This window comes from Giraffa tippelskirchi, chromosome 10, assembly GCF_054371585.1.
Source record: "Giraffa tippelskirchi isolate mGirTip1 chromosome 10, T2T-mGirTip1v1.2.pri, whole genome shotgun sequence".
Lineage (NCBI taxonomy): Eukaryota > Metazoa > Chordata > Mammalia > Artiodactyla > Giraffidae > Giraffa > Giraffa tippelskirchi.
The window spans coordinates 30,455,149-30,477,802 of NC_137284.1; the positions used below are offsets into that span (position 1 = coordinate 30,455,149).

The 22,654-nt window shown below is 44.5% G+C and overlaps 1 protein-coding gene across 1 annotated transcript in view; it reads right to left on the bottom strand.

Moving 5' to 3' along the window:
• TENM4 (teneurin transmembrane protein 4) overlaps nucleotides 1-22,654 on the bottom strand; it is an 848,025-nt gene that overhangs the window by 208,833 nt on the left and 616,538 nt on the right. Inside the window, exons 11-13 of the mRNA XM_081537618.1 lie at nucleotides 10,522-10,692; nucleotides 3,321-3,535; nucleotides 1,475-1,685 (exon numbers count right to left, since the gene is read on the bottom strand). Coding sequence (XP_081393744.1) covers nucleotides 1,475-1,685; nucleotides 3,321-3,535; nucleotides 10,522-10,692 — 597 coding nt within the window. The remainder of the gene's footprint in view (nucleotides 1-1,474; nucleotides 1,686-3,320; nucleotides 3,536-10,521; nucleotides 10,693-22,654) is intronic.

Here is a 22,654-nt window from a genome sequence, read left to right on the forward strand (position 1 = left end):
CCCACTCCCTCATGCGCTGAGTGACGCCATGTGGGCTGGGCTGAGGGCTGGGGGAAGGAGAAGATTACATCCAAGTCCCTGCCCTCCGGGTACTCAGAGACCAGCAGCTAGGACAGACAGGTGGAAAACAAGGACAGCTCAAAGTCATATTTCTTACCCCAGGGCTCACGCAACACAGCCCCACTTCCCTTCCCTCATTTTGCCAAGAGGGTAGAATGTTGAGCCTGCAGTCACAGTCGAATCTTATACATTGTTCGCTGTATTTAATGGGAAGGTATTCACTGCCTTGATGCTAAGGGCAAAATTGCAAATAAGAGGAAAATGGCCTGAAAATGCTACTGTTGTTAAGATGGAAGAACCAGGGTCTTGCAAGAGTTTTAGGGACTAAGGGCTAGATGTGGAGGTTTTTATTCAAATCCCATTTCCCATATCAGATAGACTCGCAGCCAAGGACTGAGACAGAGCTTTGAGGAGAACTCAAAACCACACGGAGGTTTTCAGTCAGCAGAAAATTCAACCCCAAGCATTCTGGTTAGCAGAGTTTTGTCTTCTGGAAGTTTTATTTTCCTGTAGGCGATTTTTATCTCCAGGCTGTGTCAGTGAGCTTCTATATGAACTCAGATAAAATGTTTTCTGACCTGAACCAGACACCGCCGTATCCTATAGCACATCATGGTGGTTTGAGGAGGAGACAAATTCTTTGCAGCATGTGGGTACAGAAGAGAAATGCCTTAAAACAGGATGCCAGGCTCCCAGGACACCTCCATGCTTTTGGGGTGGCCAAGGGGCTTGCTCTGAACAAGAGCTCTTCCACTGCAAGGGACATGACAGGGCTGAGAGCTCACTTAAATCATCGGGGCTCACTGTCCGCCAGAGTTCAGGGCATCTCAGAATCTCAGTTCTCAACAAAACCCCCATCTGAGTGATCACACTGTTTATCCAGCCCTTTGCATGGCTATTCCCACCCTCTCTCCAAGCCTTTATCTTTTTTTTTTTTTTTTTCTGATCTGCCAGGGGTTATTGGCTCTAAAAGCAAAATAATCAAGCAAGCAAAATCACACATAAAAAAGAAATCCAAATAATACATCAGTGATTTGAACCAAGAGAGATAATAAGGACAGATATAGGTGTTGGACGGAAGTGACAAGAATTCCTGTCTCCTTGTCAGTTTCACCCTTCAGTGTTTAAATGAAGTGGCTGGTCCGCACACCAGGCCACAGGCCACAGACCAAAGAGAAAAGTGGTGGGCAGCAGTGCTGGGCACCCGCATGGCCTTACAGCTCCTCCTGTCACTTCCTTCCTTCATTTCCCCGCATCTCACTCCTACCCTTTATCCAGCAAGCCTGGTCAAGGTGGCCTCTGCAGCCCTGGACAGTATACATCCCGCTGTCAGCTTCAACCCCTAAGACCCCTGGCGTCCTCTCACCCAGAGAGACAATACCCCACATACCCCAGAGTGGTAGAGGTTCCTTACCGATGGCAGTAGTGAGAAAGGAAACCACTTCAGACTCCTTCCCGTCATTATAGAAAGCCAGGTGCCAGATTCCTGAGTCCAAATACTGGATGAAGCCGGTCTCGTGGCTAGAAGGGGGGACGGCTCCCCGAGACTGGCGCTGGGGTCCCTCCAGGCTCCGTGCCTCCTGGGTCAGGAGCCTCCTTCCATCTAGCAGCTCCACAAAGTCAAACTGGAGCACAAAGAGAGCATAATTAGCAGTGGACCTGCTTCACGGCCATGCTTCTCCCAGGGAGGACCGCAGGGAAACACAAGCTGAAACAGGCAAAAGAGGCCAAAGCCACGCGGAGGTTGACCAACCCACTCCAACTCCTTCCCAGACCCCATTTTGCAAGGTGGGAATCTCCTGATTCGCTGGTGAGTGCAGCACAATTAGTAGATTATTTTTAAGTGTCAGTTTGCTGTAATTTGGGGCGTGGAGAGTCTTCCTCTGGCTGAGTCTATATCTCTACATCAATTAGGACAGCCATGCTTTTTTTTTTTTTTCTTTTTAGCTATGCTTTTCTGATGCGCATGTGATTAGAAACCCAGTCACTTTATGACTGAACTCCTCCAACTCCACGAAGGTGATGGTGGGAGGGAATCCTGGGGATCTAGGATGGGGCCTGGAGCACTCACTGGGTGTGCATTAAATGTCAGTCAAGTACAAAGGAAAATTTGATTTAGATCTATCTTCCCTTATATCAATGATCCTTTCTCAGTGCTCCAGTTTCAGGGAGCAGTTTTAGGGGAACTAAACTGGATTAGCACAAAACTCCATCAATAATTACATGCTGTGTCAAATAATACAATTTCCAATTGATCCAAGCCTGCGGGCATGAGAGACTCGCGGGAAGACAGTCACACAGTGCTAACAACAGGCAGGTGGTGAAGTCCTCCTGGCAAGCAAACTGAGCAACTGTCTACCTATCAACCTTTTAAGTAAAAAAAAAGGGTATTTATCCTGTCTCATGTGACAATGTCTAGGGACAGGAAACCCAGGACCAGTAAACAAAGAAATCAGGGGTCCAGCCTCTCTCTACTATTCTGCAACTCCATCCTTAGCAAATGTCTCTATTTAGCTTTCACCTAGAAATCAAGTACCTGCTGGGGCCACGAGGACTGCATTTGGCCAGGGAATGTCTGATGGATGCCTGAGATTCATGTTACTCCAAGCCCAGGGCTGGGAGGACCTCACACAAGTCTGCTCTTCACCCATCATGACTGGCAAAGTGTCAGTCATCCTGGTTGAGCTTCAAAGTTTTTCTGGTGCACATGTGTCCGGGTAAATGTGAAACCCTGAAGGACAGAAGGGATGCAAGAGACGAGGGGAGCAACCTTTATTCTGAGCCAGGTCCTGCACTAGCTGCCTGATAGATGTGGTTCTCCACTGTTCACAGCAGCCCTGCGCAGTGGGCATTGTTATCAGCATCTGCTAGACTAGGAAACTCGCTCCGAGAGGACATTACAGGCTTGAAGTTACACAGCTGATAACGAAAGGATTCCAACCCAGGTCTGTTTGACTCCAATGTGTACGCCGTGTTCTCTAGATTGCATTTCCTGGATAATTTAACTTAGGAGACTGGGTACTAGTAAAAAGGCTATTGAGAGATTCCCTAGAATTCCTTCCTCTTAAAAAGCTCCAAGGATACAGCCCTACTTATCTGAAAGGTAGGGTCTGAGAGAGGGCAAATGGACAAATGGACTATAAAATATGTGAAACTGCCTCCAAGCTCAAGGATCCAGGTTTCAGCATCAGGTTTCTTGACTTTGGTTAAGATTTGAGGTGGGAGCCCCTGTAGAGAAGGCTACATAGGGTTCTGGTTACCTGTGTGTGTGAAGGAGGAAGGCCTTTTCTGCCATAGATGCCAACCAGAGCCGCCTTTCCCAGAGACACATTGAATTTCAGATGCACAGGATGGTCTATGAACACCTGAGATCTCCAGAAAGTGCCAGGAGGAATCTTCTGGGAAGCCCGTCTCCCCACGTCGATTTCTCCAGAGTCTATAAAACTGTCCTCTGGAAAGAAACTACTGGGCTTTCCTACCAAGACACGGGGAAGGGAAGACAAAAACATCACTGTTAGCCACAAGTGAAACCAGGGATAGAGCATCTGAACCAGCAGGGCTCCCCTCTGCCTCCCACCTCTTCTCTACAACATTCCGGGGCCAGCCGACTCCCTGCCCTAGACTCCCCCATTGAAGAGTTAGAATGTCCAAAACTGTTTTTTCCCCAACAATGCTCAAATTGTTCTGCTAAAAATATGCATTCTTCCAAAGTAGAATGGGTCCTTCCCAAGGGCCATCTGTTTACTGCATAATTCTAGAGCTTGTTAAGATATATTTTGATCCTAAAAATAATCACTTGCAGTCACATGAGAATAACTCTGTGCGTCTGTGCACCCGCGTGTGTGTAAAAGAATGCATGCTAAAAAAGAAAAGATAGAGGGAATAAAGTGTTGTTAATTTGCCAACTCAGAATGGTTTCCCTAGCAGCAGGAAGCATGACCTGAGCGGAGTCAGGTATTTTACGAGTTTTGGGAGCCCAATTCTGGGGCTCAGACATGTGGATGAGGGTTTGTGTTGGGAGCAGGGGTAGGGATGGGGGAGATGAGGAAGAGGGTACATCTGAGCAGAGAAAACACTTCTGAAAAACGCTTCTTTGTCTGGGATGTAGGGTGATGAGTATCACTGTGCTGAAGGTTGGGGAGATTTTTCAAGTTTAGGCACAAAACTTTTGACATACTCGGATTTCAACCCAGGCCCCTAACCCTGCAGGCTACAGGAGTGAGGGCTGGTTGAGAATAAGATCTGTCGCCCAGTTCTGTCACCAATCAGGAGAGTGACAGCTTTCTGGGGGCACCTCAAGTGCCAGGAAGGAAGGCTGCTTATCAAACTTCCTCTACACAGTAATTAAACACACTCACACGTGAAAAATATAAACCCTAACTTCCTGCCAGACATCAGCCCTCCGAGGAGTAGGCAGGGGGCAGGAGGAGAGAACAGGGGCATTAGAAGACCACCCTTAGGGCACGAACAAGCCAAAATCAAGTCAACGGGCTCCATCTTATTTGTCATCAGAAAGCACCCCCTGGGTATCCTAGTTTCAAGGTTTGTTGTGTTTCTAGAGATGCTGGAAGAGACACTTTCAAGACCAAGAATCCATCTGTAAAGAAAACACATTTGTGGGAACTTTTTATAAAAAGCATTTGGGGAATAAGAAATTAAAGTGTCTTTTTTACCCCCCTAGCTTTGTAAGATTCCTTACAAAGCACATTTGATGCTGAAATGGAGCTTGGCAGGGCATTGTTGTAGTCATAAAATATTTTACTGTTTTAAATAATAAAATTCAATTTATATGTTAAACTTCTCCATATGTTATCATTCCCTTATAAAATCCTAGGCAGAAACATCAGGTTTTTAGCTTCAAAACGTTAAATGTTATTTTAATTAAAAATATGCCAACAGAAAAGTTAAAACGCACGCTCTCAATAAAAATACCACTAGTATTCTGTCATTAGCATGGGAAAGAGCTTGCATTTAATTCCTTTATGGAAGAAATGTGCCCCAGACTTTTACCTTGAAAATGCAGACACACGCAAACCACGACACTGTGGTTCAAAGTTCGAAGACAGAAACCAAATTCACAAAGCATTAAGACGGAAGAGAATTATTTTCAAATTCTTCCTTATCTGACTTTGGGGTTCCCAATTCCACAATCCTTTTATAGTCCAGGTAGAAAAACAGTTTACCCTTCAGCCTATAATTCTGTTAGGGAAGCAGAACTAAGAGGGAGTTATGACACAAAAGCAGGGTGAGTTCTGAGCTTTTTACTCCTAGAAAACGCATAAAAATAAGCTGGAGACTCCTAATTCCAAGACCTCATTTCCTTTGTGAGTGGGTGGGAGTCAGAGCTGATGGGATTTGAGAATTGTCTGCATTCAAATAATTCCTATGTCAGAGAATAAATAATGACAACAACTCCCACTTTTTGGCATGCTGTTGGAGAGCCCTGTACTGTTCATTTCTCCTCCAGTGAGCATGTTTTTCGGAGACAGCTATTGAATTAGCTAAGCTTTTAGTTTCACAGGTCAGAGGTCAAGTCCAGAGACTCTCCAGAGGTCTGCAGGCCCAAGAGGCATACATAAATTGGCTCTTACCCCAGAGGAATGGCAAAAAGGGAACAGTCTTTTCTAGCACTCAACTATTTCACCAAAGCTGGCCAAAATGGGGGGAAAAAATTATAAAATTTATATTTGGTGTGTATACCATGATATACAAACAGTAAATTCTGGCCTAGGGCACAGCACCCCACCAGGACCCTGACTTTCTTGGCTGAAAGAATTAGAAATTAGGAGTCTTAAGCTTATTTTCATGCAGTTTCTATGATGGAGCTTAGGATCTGGAGCTTAGGTTCAAAAGTGAGGCTTGTCCCAGAAGTCACCCTGTCCAGATCCGTAGGGAAGGGGCCATGGCCTAGTCTAATGGAAAAGCTTGAGAGGGGAAACACCGTGCCCATCTTGGAATCTAACCTTTATCAGCTTTCCCATTGGTCCCCAGTGGTCCCCACATTGACTCACCCTAGGGAGGAGCTGAAAGTTTCTGGGAGGAGACACCTGGAGCCTGCTGAGTACCTGTGGCTGGCGGGAAAGAGGCATGACACCAGCTGGGCTAAGGGCTGTTCAGAGTGAAACCACCTTCACCCTTTCCTGTCTTTTAAAAACCCTTACTGTCTTTCTCTCTCCAGATCTTATAACCTAAGGGTCTTCATTCTTAAGTCTGAGCACCAAGATAGAAAATATTCTACGACACGGCAACACCCACCAGTGATGGAGTAGGGAGAGGGAGCAGAGGGTAGAGGCAGGTGGAGGTGAAAAGTCCTGTGTATATAACTCTTTTTATCAGTACCTACATTCTGGAACACAATAATAATAACAAATACCAGTAGTAGCAATAGCAATAAAGGTAGAGGTAGCGGTACTAATGGTAGTATCTATCATTCATTAAATTCCAACTATGTACTGGGGATTTTTACATACATTGGTACACTTAATCCTCACGTTACTAAAATGTATATACTGAGGCTCAGAATGCAAAATAAAAACCATTTAGAGATGAAGCCATTTGAGGTGCCTCTTTATTAGAATATGGCTTCTCAGAACATCAAATTGATAAATTATTAATTAAAACTCTGCAAAGGTCTTTTCAATGGGAGCAGAGTACATTAACCCTCTTTAAGAGTAAAGATCTGATTTTAATTCACAGTCCTAGCAGGCTAGATACCAAGGCCCACTGGAGAACGTCCTGCCATCCTGGGATGCAAAAAATTGACAGTTTTTATGAACTAGGATCCATACACAGACCCCAAAGTTAAAGGGAAACAGTATCTCAAAACATTCCTAAGGACACTATACAATCAATGAGTGCCCCGGAGGCTTAACAAAGTACGAACAGCTTAACTCAGAATTAGGGACCCCCAAAAGCACGATTAGGCTTCACAAGGCAGATTCTACTGGTAACAGTCCTTTTCTTTACAAAGACATACAGATTTAGGCTTCCCAGAGCAGTGCTCTGGAAATACACAATTGTGTCTAAAAGAATTTTCTCAACAAATTGCTGAAATGATTGGCTAGCTCAGTCAAAAATAAGGGAGAACTGGAAGAACTGAGACCCCATGCACTTTCCAAATTCACAATCTTTATTTTCTTGAACTGAGATTTATCCATATAGGGTCTAAATTCCTAGTCAACCAACATTCTCCCCCTCCCTCTACCTTTTTTGGTTCTTTTCAATGCAATAACTCACACAAAGAATTCTTTAGTTTCCTTAGCAACTGTTTGAAATTTATTTGGTTATCAAAATAAGCTGAGAGTCCAGCTGAGCCTGTATGCCTCAATTTGCATGGTTCAAACTGATGGGCAATTTTGATTTCATTGCAGAAAGAAGAAAATGCTAACCTAGCCCACCAATTAAACCATCAGAAATGCTTGTTTATTCAATGCTTTTCCCCCTTTCTCCATTAATGCATAACATAAGTTCTTGTGGTTTTACTTCGGAAAGCTGCTGTATTTGGTTTCCATCCCATGACAGCTCTGAAATAGTTACAGCCACTTTGAAAATACAGGATACACTGCGGTTTGATGTTATTCTCAGAGACATGATGAGCCTTTAAAATACTGGGTTCATCATATACTTGATTTGTATAATTAAAAAATATACACCCTTTAAAAATATTCAAGAATGCCCCAAACTCTGCAGAATCTTTGAGGAGAAAATATTAACTAGTCTGGAATCCCGAGATTTCTAATGAGAGACATGGAATGGCTTGGGATGTAAATGAATAAGAAGAAAAGAAACTCACATTTGTTGAATATTTCCTCATAACCAGTCTTTGGAAAGATAGGTATGAGTGATCCTTGTTGCACAGATGAGGAAACTAAGGCCAAATGAAATGGAGTGACAGAGCCAATGAATGGCTGGACCAGGACGCAAACCCTGGACTGTCTAGCTCTACGGCCCATTTGTCCTCTTTCTACCACATTGCTTCCCCATCACTGTGCAATGGGTCTCTAATCTTAATTCTGAAATCAGTTCTCTTCTCTGATACCCTCAGAAGGGACAGGAAGCGTGCACTTACATCAGGGTTAGAAGCTTTCCCCCTTGAGATATGTCTAAGGAACTAGATTTTTAACATCACAGTTAAAAACATAAACTGAGTAGACACTGCTTTGATGAAGGCAAAAGAAATTAAGAACCCTGTGGTCTCACATAAACTCTGGGAAGCTTTGTCCTCTGTTTCTCCAGATGGATGTATCTTTTTGTCACAGTAATTGCTTTTGACGCTGACCACTTTACAGCATCACACTGTATTTTGGGGGCTTGTAAACAGGATTTCCCGTTTACATTGCATTAGTAATGACAGATAATCCCTTTAAGCAAAAATATTCCAATGAGAGTAAACCAATAAACTGGTGCAATTTTATCTCTTATCTGCACCTCCTGCTCCTTAGGAAAAACAAAGCAAAATCTAAACAATCCGCAAACTAATTTCATTAGACTGGGAGATTTTAGATAGACCCAGGTCCTGTTTAAAGAAAGTTTGATAGAGATCATACAGAAAATTCACATTTTCCTAAATGAGATCTTTGAGGGTTACACATATCTTAAGTCTGCATTTGTTGATATTAATCTAAAGACAGTCATCATTTATGGTATCCACTTATGGCATCTGACACTGTAGGCTGACATGGGAATCACAAGGCAACAGGCAGGACCATGGACAGGGCCAACCTGAAACAACTTCTAAAGAAGAATCTGGTTAATCATGTGATGATTCTATTACTAATTTCACATGTAGAGCTTGTGAATTAGAATGGACCTTAGAGATAATATAGCTCAATCACCTCCTTTTAATGAGGAGGAATATGAAGCCGAGAAAGCCTTTCAAGGGATTTGCTTAAGGGCATCACGAGTGGCAGCAGCTGAACTTGAACTCAGGGTTCTAGACTCCTAACCCAGAGTTCTTCCCATGACCCCATCCATGCTCCCTCCATGTCCTATTAAGGTGCAAAGCAAGTGTAAGTTATTCAATGTCTTAAGTCTTAAAGTCTTTATAAATGAGAAGACTGGCTTTGCCGATCGAAATAGCAGGCAGAGGTTCTGATTTGGCTCTGTGGAAATGCCCTCAGTTTCCTTAAAGATGGTCATTGGTCAAGAGTTGATTTTGGACTTCAAGACCATTCAGAGGTCATGAATAACTGCTCTGACTAGCCATATGCAACCCTGTTAATCAAACTGATTACTAGAAGACAAACTCTTAAAAGGACAGGGAAGCTCAGAAGCCATGACCAAAAGTTAACTGAGATAAGAGGAAAGGCAGTGAAGACTGAGGGCAGCTGTGACCACTTTGCTGACTGGGGTAACACCAGAAAAAAAAAAAAAAAAGTAGATCACATGAGAAGGGATGGTCACACTTCCTAGAATGACAACCAGCCTGGCCCATGAGCTCAGACCTCCTCACTGGTACCAGTTCTTGTGGGCCTGCCACTCCTGGCTGATAGTGACAGAATTTATCACTATGTTGATGGCATGTTAGAAAGACCCCTATGAAATTCAGAAAATGGCTCTACGGATGTCCCATTCAAGAATGCCAAACCCCAAATGTCACCACCACTTCCATCATTAATACAGAAACATCTGCATCTCATTGTACAATGGGGTTTCTTATTCACATCCCCTTTAGGGTCTTATAACCATGAGGTAAGTCGGGTAGGGCAACTTATGGAGACGGCAAGAACCCTGTGGTCACAGAGACCTGGGCTCATCTCCCAAAAATTCCAATATTTACTGGTGGTGTGACTCTGGCCAAGTCACTTAATCTATGTGATCCCTAGTTTTTGCATCTAAAATGGCTGTAAACAATTATACTTACTTCACACGATCTCTGTGAGGATTAAACATGAAACGTTCTTCACAAAAAGCTTTGAACAAACATACTGTACAAACCCTGATGATTACTGCTTCTGCGGATGAGGAAAGGAGCTCAGGAAAATTTAGTGACTTGCTCAAGGCCACACGGTAGGAAAATGCTAGAACAGTGGGACTGGTGTTTCCCTTAAACCACAAGGTCCAAGGGTATTTCATGTACACCACACCCTCTACCCACCTTGCCACACCCCACTCCAAGAGACTCCCATTCATGCCACGAGGCTGCCCCGGAAGGCGTATCATGATCCCACACCATCAAAGACGGCCGCCCAGCAGGGTGAAAGCCCACGATGCTTCCCTCGAGGTATGGGATGAGATGCCGCTGAGCACCATGAGCCCTGCCCAAGCCCCGCGATGAGCTCACAGTGACACGGAACTGCGATGAAGACACAGGTGGCCCGGCAGCGGCGTGGAGCGCGGGGGGATGGAGGAAGCACCGGGGCATGGAGCTGTGAGTCAGGCACATGGCGCGCAGGATGGCGGTCTCCTCGGCTCAAAGGCAGACACAGAGGACTCACGACACGAACAACACAGCAACCCTACCTTCTGTGGCTCCTTTGCCTTTCCTGTCAGGGATCTCTAACCCAGTGCCCCCTGAGGGATACAGGGAGACGTCCGTCGGCACAGGCCAACTGCTGGCTGTGTCCTCCGTGATCTCATACATCTGCCCCTCCATCGGCTGCAGGTGCCAGTTTAGGCCAAACAGGTGCATGGCTGTGGTGAGCAATGAGAAAAGTCATCTTTTTCTGCTGGAGGCGGAAACGGGACTCCCAAGCCATAGGGGAGGGCAGGTGGGGGGTGGGGAACACGGGAATTCAGTTCAGTTCCACACAGAGCCCCTGGAGAGGGCTCTGGGCGCTATGGAGGGGGACTGGGCCATAGGGCTGACCCAGGCGTGGACCCTGCCCTCAAGGGCTCACAGTCTAGGGGCGCAGGGAGAGGGGCGGGATGGAGGGACTTTCAGGAGGTCTAGGCCTTTTGCTTCAAAAGGTTAAAAATAACAATCTATAGGGGAAAACGGCAACTTGTATCACCAAGGCTTAATTTCCTTAATACAAAAATAACACTTACAAATAATAAGCAAAGCCCAAAGACCCAGTAGGAGAATAGGCATAGGAGATGGACAGACAGTTTACAGAATAAGAAATCCACTTGGCTCTCGGTTGTATGAAAAGACTCTACACACTACTCAGGGTAGAAGAAATGGAAGTTAAACTTTGAAATACTGTTTTTCACATATGGTTTAGCAAAAATTTTTTAGAAGGCTGAAAATACGCAGTATTGGAAGAGAACAGGAAACAAGCACTCTCATACTCATTTGGTTTGGTGTGAGCATAAGCTGGTACAGACCTTACAGAGGGCAATTTGACAAAAGCTGTAAAGAAAAATACCCATACCCTTTACTCTGGAACTCAGAGATTCCAATTCTCCCCCAGATATGCTCACATACACACAAAATGAGGTGCATACAAGGTTATTCACTACAGCATTGCTTGTGATAGCAAAACATTGGAAAGTGAAAGTCGCTCAGTCATGTCCGACTCCTTGCGACCCCCATGGACTATACAGTCCATGGAATTCTCCAGGCCAGAACACTGGAGTGGGTGAAGTCACTCAGTTGTGTCTGACTCTTTGCGACCCCATGGACTGAAGCCTACCAGGTTCCTCCGTCCATGGGATTTTCCAGGCAAGAACACTGAAGTGGGTTACCATTTCCTTCTCCAGGAGATCTTCCCGACCCAGGGATTCACCCGGGTCTCCCGCATTGTCGGCAGACGCTTTACTGTCTGAGCCACCAGGGAAGCTGAAAACATTGGAAACCAGTCCACAAATAAGGAGCCAGATAAGTTATATTTATCCAATACACTATGTGTGTGCTTAGTCGCCGAGTTGTGTCTGACTCTTTGCAACCCCATGGACTATATTCTGCCAGACTCCTCTGCCCATGGGACTTCCCAGGTAAGAATACTGGAGTGAGTTGCCATTTCTTCCTCCAGGGTATCTTCCCACCCAGGGATGGAACCCGCATCTCCTGTGTCTGCTGCATTGCAGGCGGATTCTTTACCTGCTGAGCCACTGGGGAAGCCCATACAATAAACTGTGCAACCATAAAAAAGAATGAGAAACTTGTTTATACATTTTTCAGGAAGGAAAATGGTAACATGCAGAAGAATAATACACCTCCAGTATTCCTGCCTGGAGAATCTCATGGACAGAGGAGACTGGCAGGCTACAGGCCATAGGGATGCACAGAGCTGGACACAACTGAAGTGATTTAGCACATGCTCAAGACGAAAATACAAATGGAGGGACTTCCCTGGTGGTACAGTGGATGTGACTCTACCTTCCAATGCAGGGGACACGGGTTTGATCCTGATCTAGGAAGATTCCACATGCCTTGGAGCAACTAAGTCTATATGCCACAGATACTGCAGCCCGAAGGCCTTTGATATACTACCTTTGGGTTAAGAAAAAGATTCTGTATATAGAGTCTGAAAGGATATGAAAGACACTGGTAACAGTGGGCGCACCCTCTAAAGGAAGAGATGCTAAAGGCCTGGGAAAGGGGACAGATTTACATTTTACATTTCATCGCAAATCTGTTGTACATTTTGATTTTCTGCATTTTTGTGATTTTGGGCAATTCTGTGATTTTGATTCACGTGCATGCATTTCTGTTTTAAAAATATCTTTGCAATGTAGCAACTGCTAAAGAGTCTTCTGCAGCAGTCTAGAAGAGATCAGTAGACACCAAAGAATGGACACTGTGTCTTGAGATATACAATGCTCTAGACAGCATGTTTCCAAAAAGGTTTGTGAGCTAGTACAAAACATCTACTTAAATCCCATTCAGGATCTAAAACTTGAGCCTTATCAACAGTTCATACTTACCCCTTCTGGGAGGCCTTCTCTGATTCCCTACATACAGAGTTAAGTACTCCAGTCCCTGACTCCACAGCATCCTGTGTACCACATCACTCCTTTGCTCAGTTGACGAACATTTTCTAAAAGCCAGGACCCGTGGCTGACACTGAGAGCCAGAACCAAATCAGATAGTACCTGCTTCCAAGAGTTCAGAGGTAGAGGAGATGGACAAGCAACAAAGAACATTCAGAAGGACTCGAAGGCCCAGAGGTGGCGGTGGCTGATCCAGTAAGAAGGCCAGAGGAATACAGCAAAGAACCAATCGACAAGAGATATGAAGGCCCACTGTAATTGTTTTTACAGAGGACCAAAGGCTTGTTAGGCAGTGTCCTGGGTAATTTGCATACATTACCTCTAATCCTCACCCAACTCTACTAGACCCAATGTGCATATTTAATTAACTCAGAAGGTTAATTAAAATTATGATAATTATGAAACTATGACTTCTTAAGTGTTTTCCATGTGCCAGGCATTGTGCTAAGAGCAGTAAATACAGTATTTCCTATAATTCTCACAACAGTCCTAGAAGGTGATAATCCCATTTTGTGGATGAAAAGACACTAAGACACAAGGACTTCAATTTACATGGGAGGTTAAATGGCTAACAAGTGGCAGAGTCTAGCCTAGAATTCAAAACTGTTTTTGAATCCTGAAATCACAAACCATCTCCCTTTCTGGCTAGAAAAGTCAGGCTCTCCCCACTCTGCCATTCTGCCTCTCACTAGCTTTATCCAACAAGGTGGGTGGGCATTATAAAGACACCCTCCTTTACACATCATGCTGACTTGAAGCCTTTTACATGTCTTTTTAAGGCAGCAACAGAGGATCCTGTGAGGTAGACAGAAAGTTGTGTTATTTGGCCCCACTGTGTGGAATGGTCATTGATGGTGGTCTTGAGGGGCTGTGTGACTATCTTCAAGATGCAAAAACCTGTAGAGAAGAGTGGAGCACAGCACAACCTTCCAACTCCTGGTACAAACAAAACCCACCGAGGACACACACAAGTTTCGCTTAACTAGGACCGTGTGCACTGCTATCAGAGATGCGATCTGACCCTCTGCTTTCTCTTTGGTTACTATGATGCTAGGAAAGTGTGCTGGACCAAGGGCAAGAAAACTGGCTTTGAATCCTAACTGCCACTTCCTAGCTACAGTATTCTCACCTGAGAAGTGAGGGTAAAAATATTTCAAAGAATTATTACATCATATGTGGCAATATAGGGCTTCCCTGGTGGCTCAGACGGTAAAGGGTCTGCCTGCAATGCGGGAGACCTGGGTTCGATCCCCAGGTTGAGAAGATCCCCTGGAGAAGGAAATGGCAATCCACTCCAGTATTCTTGCCTGGAAAATCCCACGGATGAAGGAGCCTGGTAGGCTACAGTCCTTGTGGTCGCAAAGAGTCAGACACAACTTCACTTTCACTTTCTTCTTTCTATGTGGTAATATGGGCTCCCTGGTGGCTCAGAGGGTAAAGAATCTGCCTGCAATGCAGGAGATCCAGGTTTAGTCCCTGGGTCGGGAAGATCTCCTAGAAAAGGAAACGGCAACCCACTCCAGTATTTTTGCCTGGAAAATCCCAAGGATGGAGGAGCCTGGCAGGGTCGCAAAGAATCAGACACGACTGAATGACTAACAATTTCACTTGGCAAAGCATATTATAAACTGTACCCATGTGTGATTGCTATATTTTATAACCATTATATTCATACTGTTGATGATACTGATAAAACAGTAGCTCACATTTATAGAGCACTGTTTAGGTACCAAGCACTCAATGAAGTGCTTCAGACTGCTCCTTACTGTTCCTGTGTAATTTTCAATAATAATAAAATTCACGTGCCTGTTAGAAGTGACTATGTTGCTACTTCCAGGACTCACATTTCTGCTTACCTTCTTACTGTTTCAATCTATTTATTGGCAACTCCAAAGGTAATGGAGAAATTGCCTGAACTGGGGACAACTCAGATATACGCAGTTAAACAAGCAGGCCTTCGTTCCCTGTTAGAATCAATTATCTCATCTAAGTGTGCAAAAGAGCTGTCTTGCTAAAAGGTCAGGAGAATTAACTAATCCCACGATGAATAGACTCTCACAGCTTTGTGAAGAGAAACATTTTTATTGTCAAAGCTACCTCTTATTTTAATAAGATGCAAAAGCAAGTTCTTGCTTTAAAATAAAAAGTAGGTGGAGGGGGAAGAAAAGCCAGTGAAAAAAGTATTCCAGGTGAAAATGATCACAAGATCTGACATTTCAGGGCAGTTAATTAGGGCACAGCAGTCCACCACTGGACGGGGGAGGCTGTTGGCCAGAACCCTAGAGGAGCCTGTAGGCACCCCTTCTTCTCAGCCTTGTCCCCTACCCCCTACCTGGTGATCATAAATAGAGGCCCCCACAGCTGTGAGGCTGGTGGGTATCTTGGTCATCTGCAGAAGATGTGCTCCTGGAAACCAGAAGGGAAAGCCAGGTCTGGATCCAGCTATAACTGGACTCTCAGGAGACACAGTCCTCCAGAAATAATTCTGGAAGCTGGTGGGTAGGCAAGTGAGTACGAGGCCACCAAAACTGGGCTGAGAAATGGCCAGCTAGAAGGTAAGATGTAGAGAGAGGAGTCGGATACAGAGCCAGAGATGCGAAGTTCCACCAGTAATGTCATCTTAGCGCCGGAATGAAAGGGACCTTTAACCTGCGGTCCAGTCTTAAATATAAGTCATGCTAGGGGCCTCCCAGTTCTTCTACTATACTGTTTGATGGGTGGTCAATTTTACACCCAATGGAAAGAGAGAGGGAAGGAAAATGGTTTGCTCTGTTCTGCTCTTCCCAAAGCACACAAAGCTTACTTGGTCAGAGACCGTCCAAAGAAAACATAAGCTCAAGCAGCCATTTTTCTTTGTCCTTGATAGTAATAAAAATAACAACAGTAACTAAAAACCTGGTATAAATTGGAGTGCATACATGCATGTATGCTAAGTCACTTCAGTCATGTCCAACGCTTTGCAACCCTATGGACTGTAGCCCGCCAGGTTCCTCTGACCATGGGGATTCTCCAGACAAGGATACTGGAGGAGTGGGTTGCCATTTCCTCCTCCAGGGGATCTTCCCGACCCAGGGATCAAACCCAGGTCTCTTATGTCTCCTGCATTGGCAGGCAGGTTCTTTACCACTAGTGCCACCTGGGAAGCCCAACTGGACTGCATACTTCATGCCAAATTCTTACTTTGTAGTAATCAGTGTAATCCTCATGGAAAGATGGATTGAAAAACCACTGGCACATAGGTACAATGGAACTGAGCCAGGAGACGGAAGGCCTCCAGGCTGCACAGTTTCTCTCCTGTGGACAGAAACTTCCTAATAGCAGAAACTCCATAAAAGCAGGATGATGGAGGAGGCTGGGCCCTGCCCAGATAAGAGATAAAAACCACATGTTCCTCATTCTCGAGATCAAGGAGACTGTCCCAACTACACATGCGCAGAAAGGCTCCTTGAAGGTCAAAAGAGAGGGGGTGTTACCTCATAGTAAGTGATGTCAACTACCCATAAGTCTCTTTGCTAGCGTCCATCTTGGTTAAGAGATGAGCATGCACACAGGAGAGGATCCTGAGATATATCAAATACAGACTCAGAGCCAGGCAAAGCAAAATGACAGGCCAAAAGAAACTAGGAAGATGTGTCCCATAAAAGTGATTCAAACCACCACCAGGGAGTGACTCTCTCTCAGTACGTGTCTATCCGCACAGACTGTACTCTCTTTTCCTCCTAGTAAATACTTGTTTCACTACTTTCCATCTTTGTGGGAGTTCGTTTTCTGCAAAGCTGAAGGGCCAGGGCCTTGTCACAGGTCTAGTGGCTAGGATTCGGCGCTCTCACTAATGTGACGTGACCTCAATCTCTGGCCAGGATCCCAAGCCCTGCTTTAAGCCACTGTAGGCTGGGACCACCAGAGATCAGAAGTGAATAGAAACTGAGCTATGGGGATATATTTTTGATATACTTCAGAGTAAGTTACCTAACACCACAGAGCTGGTATAAGTTTGAGGTAAAATTTCAAACTCAGGAGTCTGTGTTCCCCAGCCAAGACTCCTCTTTTACATAGTTTACTTTAAATAGAAGATTAAAATGGGTAATATAAAGTTACCAGCAAATAAAGGCTGAAATGAATCTGTGGTGGTCCCCATGGTGATAATATTTCTTACCCCACAGCAGCCCTCATTTAAAACTGTGAACAGCAGTCAGTGCATGCTATCCGGAGGACTTGGAAGTCACTACCAAGTATCCCAAAAGGCTCAGAAGTATACACGGTCCTCTTCAGTCTGCTTTTAGAGCAGGCCACCGAAACAGTATAAATTATAATCATTGTAATCCCCTTTTCCAGAGGAATTAATGGTAACCATCAGTGTACATCACAGGATTATCTAAATTATACCCTGTGGTATTTATATAACTGTTTGTACAAAACTCTCCCAGTGCATGGAAAGTGATCTAAATAAGGAACGTGATACTGGTGTTCCGTTTAAGCTAGTTTATAATTAAATAAAAAGGTGAAAAGATGTTAAAGAGTTCAGGAAAAGGCTGTGGAAAGGTAGTGAGTTCACAGGATCACCCATGTTGAAATGTTAATGATTTCTAAAAGCCAGGAGCTAGGGTGGGAGAATTTTCTTATTCCCTCGGTTCTGGTCCCTCTGATCCCAGGGCTGACATTTTCCAGTCGCCTTTTCCTGCCCAGCAAGACATGAGAGAAGGCTGGGAAAGTGCAAGCTCCATCTTGACATTTTTAAGAAAAACGCTCAATAGATGTTCAGATGTTGACAGTCCCCCCAACCCCCAGCACCCAGCCATCAGGAGGCAATTAACCAAGTTATTTTGCAGGAGTCACCGATGTAAACACAGGAGAGGTTCTACTGTCACATGACGCTTCCCTTCCCCAAATCAAAAGCACGAAGCCACTTGCATTTGTGAATTAGCAGCTCCAGGTAGTGATTAGAGATGAAACTCTAATCAAGAAACTGGCATTTTTTTGGCTTCAAAAGGCAGCAGGACCCAACCAAGCTGCATGGCTACCTACTTTTCTGTTTTATGTTAGTGCTCATTTGCTTGCTGTTTGTTTTTAAATAGCATCATTTCTGTAAAATATAACTCATTGGAGTTCTCTTATTTATGGTCCTGTAAGGTGGAAAGGACAAAACAAAAAGGCAAAACAGTAACAACCACAAAATGACAGTGTTTCATTCCCCAAGTTCTACTCCTGGTTTTGCACCAAAGCCACAATATTCAAAGGTTTCAAGTTTAGGAGTCATATACACAGAGATGTATACTGCACTGTGTTATTAAGAAAATCAGAAGCAACCTAGATGTCTTAAAACAGGAGAATGACTGAGCTAAATTATGATACAGGTACTGGATGGAATGTAAGCTAATCATTATGAAAAATAACTGATGCCTCTAAAAGATGATGCTGTGAAAGTGCTGCCCTCAATATGCCAGCAAATCTGGAAAACTCAGCAGTGGCCACAGGACTAGAAAAAGTCAGTTTTCATTTCAATCCCAAAGAAAGGCAATGCCAAAGAATGCTCAAACTACTGAACAATTACACTCATCTCACACACTAGCAAAGTAATGCTCACAATTCTCTAAGCCAGGCTTCATGAACATGAACTGTGAATTTCCAGATGTTCAAGCTGGATTTAGAAAAGGCAGAGGAACCAGAGATCAAATTGCCAATATCTGCTGGATCATCGAAAAAGCAAGAGAGCTCCAGAAAAACATCTATTTTTGCTTTATTGACTATGCCAAAGCCTTTGATTGGATCACAACAAACTGGAAAATTCTTCAAGAGATGCGAATACCTGACCACCTGACCTGCCTCCTGAGAAATCTGTATGCTGGTCAAGAAGCAACAGTTAGAACTGGACATGGAACAATAGACTGGTTGCAAATCAGAAAAGGAGTAAGTCAAGGCTATATATTGTCTCCTTGCTTATTTAACTTCTATGCAGAGTACATCAAGAGAAATGCTGGGTTGGATGAAGTACAAGCTGGAATCAAGATTGCCAGGAGAAATATCAATAACCTCAGATATGCAGATGACACCACCCTTATGGCAAAAAGCGAAGAAGAACTAAAGAGCCCCTTGATGAAAGTGAAAGAGGAGAGTGAAAAAGTTGGCATAAAACTCAACTTTCAGAAAACTAAGATCATGGCATCTGGTCCCATCACTTCATGGCAAATAGATGGGGAAACAAGGGAAACAGTGACAGACTTTATTTTGGGGGGCTCTAAAATCACTGCAGATGGTGACTGCAGCCATGAAATTAAAAGACACTTACTCCTTGGAAGAAAAGCTATGACTAACCTAGACAGCATATTAAAAAGCAGAGATATTACTTTACCAACAAAGGTCCATCTAGTCAAAGCTATGGTTTTTCCAGTAGTCATGTATGGATGTGAGAGTTGGACAGTAAAGAAAGCTGAGTGCCGAAGAATTGATGCTTTTGAACTGTGGTGTTGGAGAAGACTCTTGAGAGTCCCTTGGACTGCAAGAAGATCCAACCAGTCAATTCTAAAGTAAATCAGTCCTGAATATCCATTGGAAGGACTGATGCTGAAGCTGAAACTCCAATACTTTGGCCACCTAATGTGAAGAGCTGACTCACTGGAAAAGACCCTGATGCTGGGAAAGATTGAAGGCCAGAGGAGAAGGGGATGACAGAGGATGAGATGGTTGGATGACATCACCGATGCCATGAACATGAGTTTGAGTAGGCTCCAGGAGTTGGAGATGGACAGGGAAGCCTGGCGTGCTGCAGTCCACAGGACTGCGAAGAGTCAGACATGACTGAGAGACTGAACTGAACTGACAATGAGCAATGAGGGCAAATGCTTATCATGTAATTTTAAGGGGGAAGAAAGGTAGGACACAAAATTGCATGTTTTTGCATGCATAGTATGTTTAAAAAAAAAAAAATTCTAGAAAGACATATGTAAAAAAAATGACATCAGGCTTTGAATCAGTGTAGGACGAGTGACAAATTTTCTGCACTGATTTCCAAACTCATTTCCATGCTGTTTACATTAAAAAGGAAGTTCCACAACCCAGTCTCAGGAGGAGCAAGAGGTACAAAAACGATGATAGAGCAGAGCGGGGAAATTCTGGTTTTGAGTACGCCACAGGTCAGACATTTAGGCAAGGGGAATTCCATAAGTTATTTCGTTCAGTCCTTACATAAACCTTGAGAAAGTGATCAGTATTCCCATTTCACAAATGAAGAAAGGGGAGGCTCATAGAGGCTACATGATCTGCCCAAAGACACCTCCCAAGATACTTACACCCTGACTGCCATAGGCATGGCTGACCTCCACGGTCAAAACCATGCAAAATCAAGTAAGTGACTTCGGCAGAATCAGTCCTCAAGTGTGGGTCTATCCGGAGCCTTCAGAGCTATATCATTTACTAGGGTCCTGATTCTGGATAAATAACTTTGCCCTTTTGAGTTTCAGTTTCTCTATCTGTAAAACAGATAGCAATATTACATTAAAGGATTAAATGGAATAACGTAAGTAATTTGTTTAGAACTGTGCCTGGCACATAGTAGGAACAAAACAAATGGCAGCTGTCATCATCGCTGTCATTTTGCTCTGATTTTCCTAAATTCGAGATCCCTTGAAAGACCTGTTTAAGCCAACTCTGCCCATCACCTTTCCTTCTCTCCATACATGGCCCTTAATTTCCCTCCCATGCCAACTGCAAAAATGCCAACTGCAAATTCCTTTGAGTTGAGGGCTGTCTCACTACCCTGCTCCCATCAGCTGCCAGCCTTTGGGCAAAGTAGCTAGAGATATTTGCCCAATGGATAAAACAGTTTTTAAAAGCAGAATCACTATAAAGCAGCCTGACAGGATCCTACTGGTGACTACATGGGGCTAATTTTAAATCAAGTAAATATATTGCCTTTCTTCCCATCTCTGGATAAACCTGACTGCCACAATCAGGGTTACTGTCTCTCACCCCCAAATTAAGTGTTTTCTGGAGAATGGACTGTGGCACACTTAATCATTTTTCTGCACCACGCAATGCTGTGGGGAAAGGAGGCCTTTCAGCAAGGATTTGCTGGCAGCCACTCTATATTTCTGTAAAACAAGTTGAGGAGGGGATGGGTGCTAGAGAAGGGTGGGGTGGGCACACCCACTGTCAGCTCAGAGAAGAAAGGTCAATTTAACTGGAGGGCACTGAAAACTGTTGACACGGCAAGTTGTAGGGGAACCGGGGCTGGAATCTAATTTGTACAGAATGGAGTAAACAGTTATTATTGCAGTAATGGAATTAGAAAGCTGTCTTCTCTGGGCACCCTTCACCCGACGGGCTCTACCAAGACCTCTTTCGTGCATGACTAGTCTAGGGGTTGGCCACCTCCAACACCCCTTGGACGGACCTCAGCCCAGTAATCCAACCTCTCCCTGCCCTGCTGTGCTGCTTCCAGACACAAGAAAATGGAAGGCATGAAACACAGTGGTTATGACCATAGCCTTCATAGCCACACAGCTCTGGGTTCCACTTCTGGTTCTTGTGTTTACAGTTATGTGACTTCATTCCTGTTACTCAACTCTTTTGAGTCTCGGGGTCCTCCTCTATAAAATGGTGATAATAATGGCTAGCTCCAAAGAGCTCTTGTGAAGATGAAAGGAAAGAATATATTTTATGAGCTTATCGTGCTGCTTGGCATTTGCTCAAATTGACAGAGGGTAGCCGTCTATGTTGGTATCATCACCATCATCATTTGCAGTATATATTAAGGCTCTCACTGAGAGAGTGAAATTCTCGAAGAAGTGGAGAACTTGAGTTTTTGCTCTGGTTGGCGGCTGTTGGGGGGGTGGGTGTGGCTGTTGCTCTGACTGACACTGAGCCCCACTCACTGGGGAGATGGGACTGAGGCTTGACTGGGGCACTGGGGCAAAGCCTGGACAATGCTGAGCCCAAGTCTCCGAACTCATCGTTGGGAGTCCTTTCCGCTAAATGACGTTGGCACTGAGTCACAGCAGAATATCCTGTGAGAGCAGGAAAGCCCCCTGCAGGGCTCCAACAGGAGCTGCACTCTTAGACCAGAGTCATCTTCTTGAGCCTAAAGTAGAGGGAATGAACCCCTAGGGCAGGTGATGTCACACCACCAGGAGGTCCTCCCTCCAAGGCAGGGATCGTGTTCTTGTCTCCACCAAGCCCCCAGCATCTGGCCCACAGGAGAGAAGAAACAGAGGAAAGGAAGGGGACAGACGTAATTAGGACTATTATCGAGACAATAACAGCTGCCTTTATTAAAACATTGCACCATGTGCTGACACGGTGCTGGAGGGTGCACATTCTTAATGTTGTTTAATCCCACCACTTTTTAAGGAAGATCGTTATGTCCATTTTACGGATTACGAGGACCTCAAAACAGAGTGACCAAGTAGATATTATCAACCTGATCTTGCATCTCTAGAAAACCAAGGTCCAGAATCGCCCATTGTCGCACCACTTGTCACGGTGGCACCAAGATCCAAACCCGGGTTCTGGGTCACGACACGCCCTGAGTTCTTCGCAGACCACTGTCAGAGCCCAGGGCAGGCCTCCCCGCCGTCCTGATCAGAACAACATGCAGCTTCTGAGCAAATCACGGCCGACAGAGCAGTCAAGGAAGCGACACCACTGTGACTCCATGCAGCAGAAGACACACCACCTCCCCTTCATACTCAAGGTGTCACTAAGAATCCAGGAAGCAGAGACA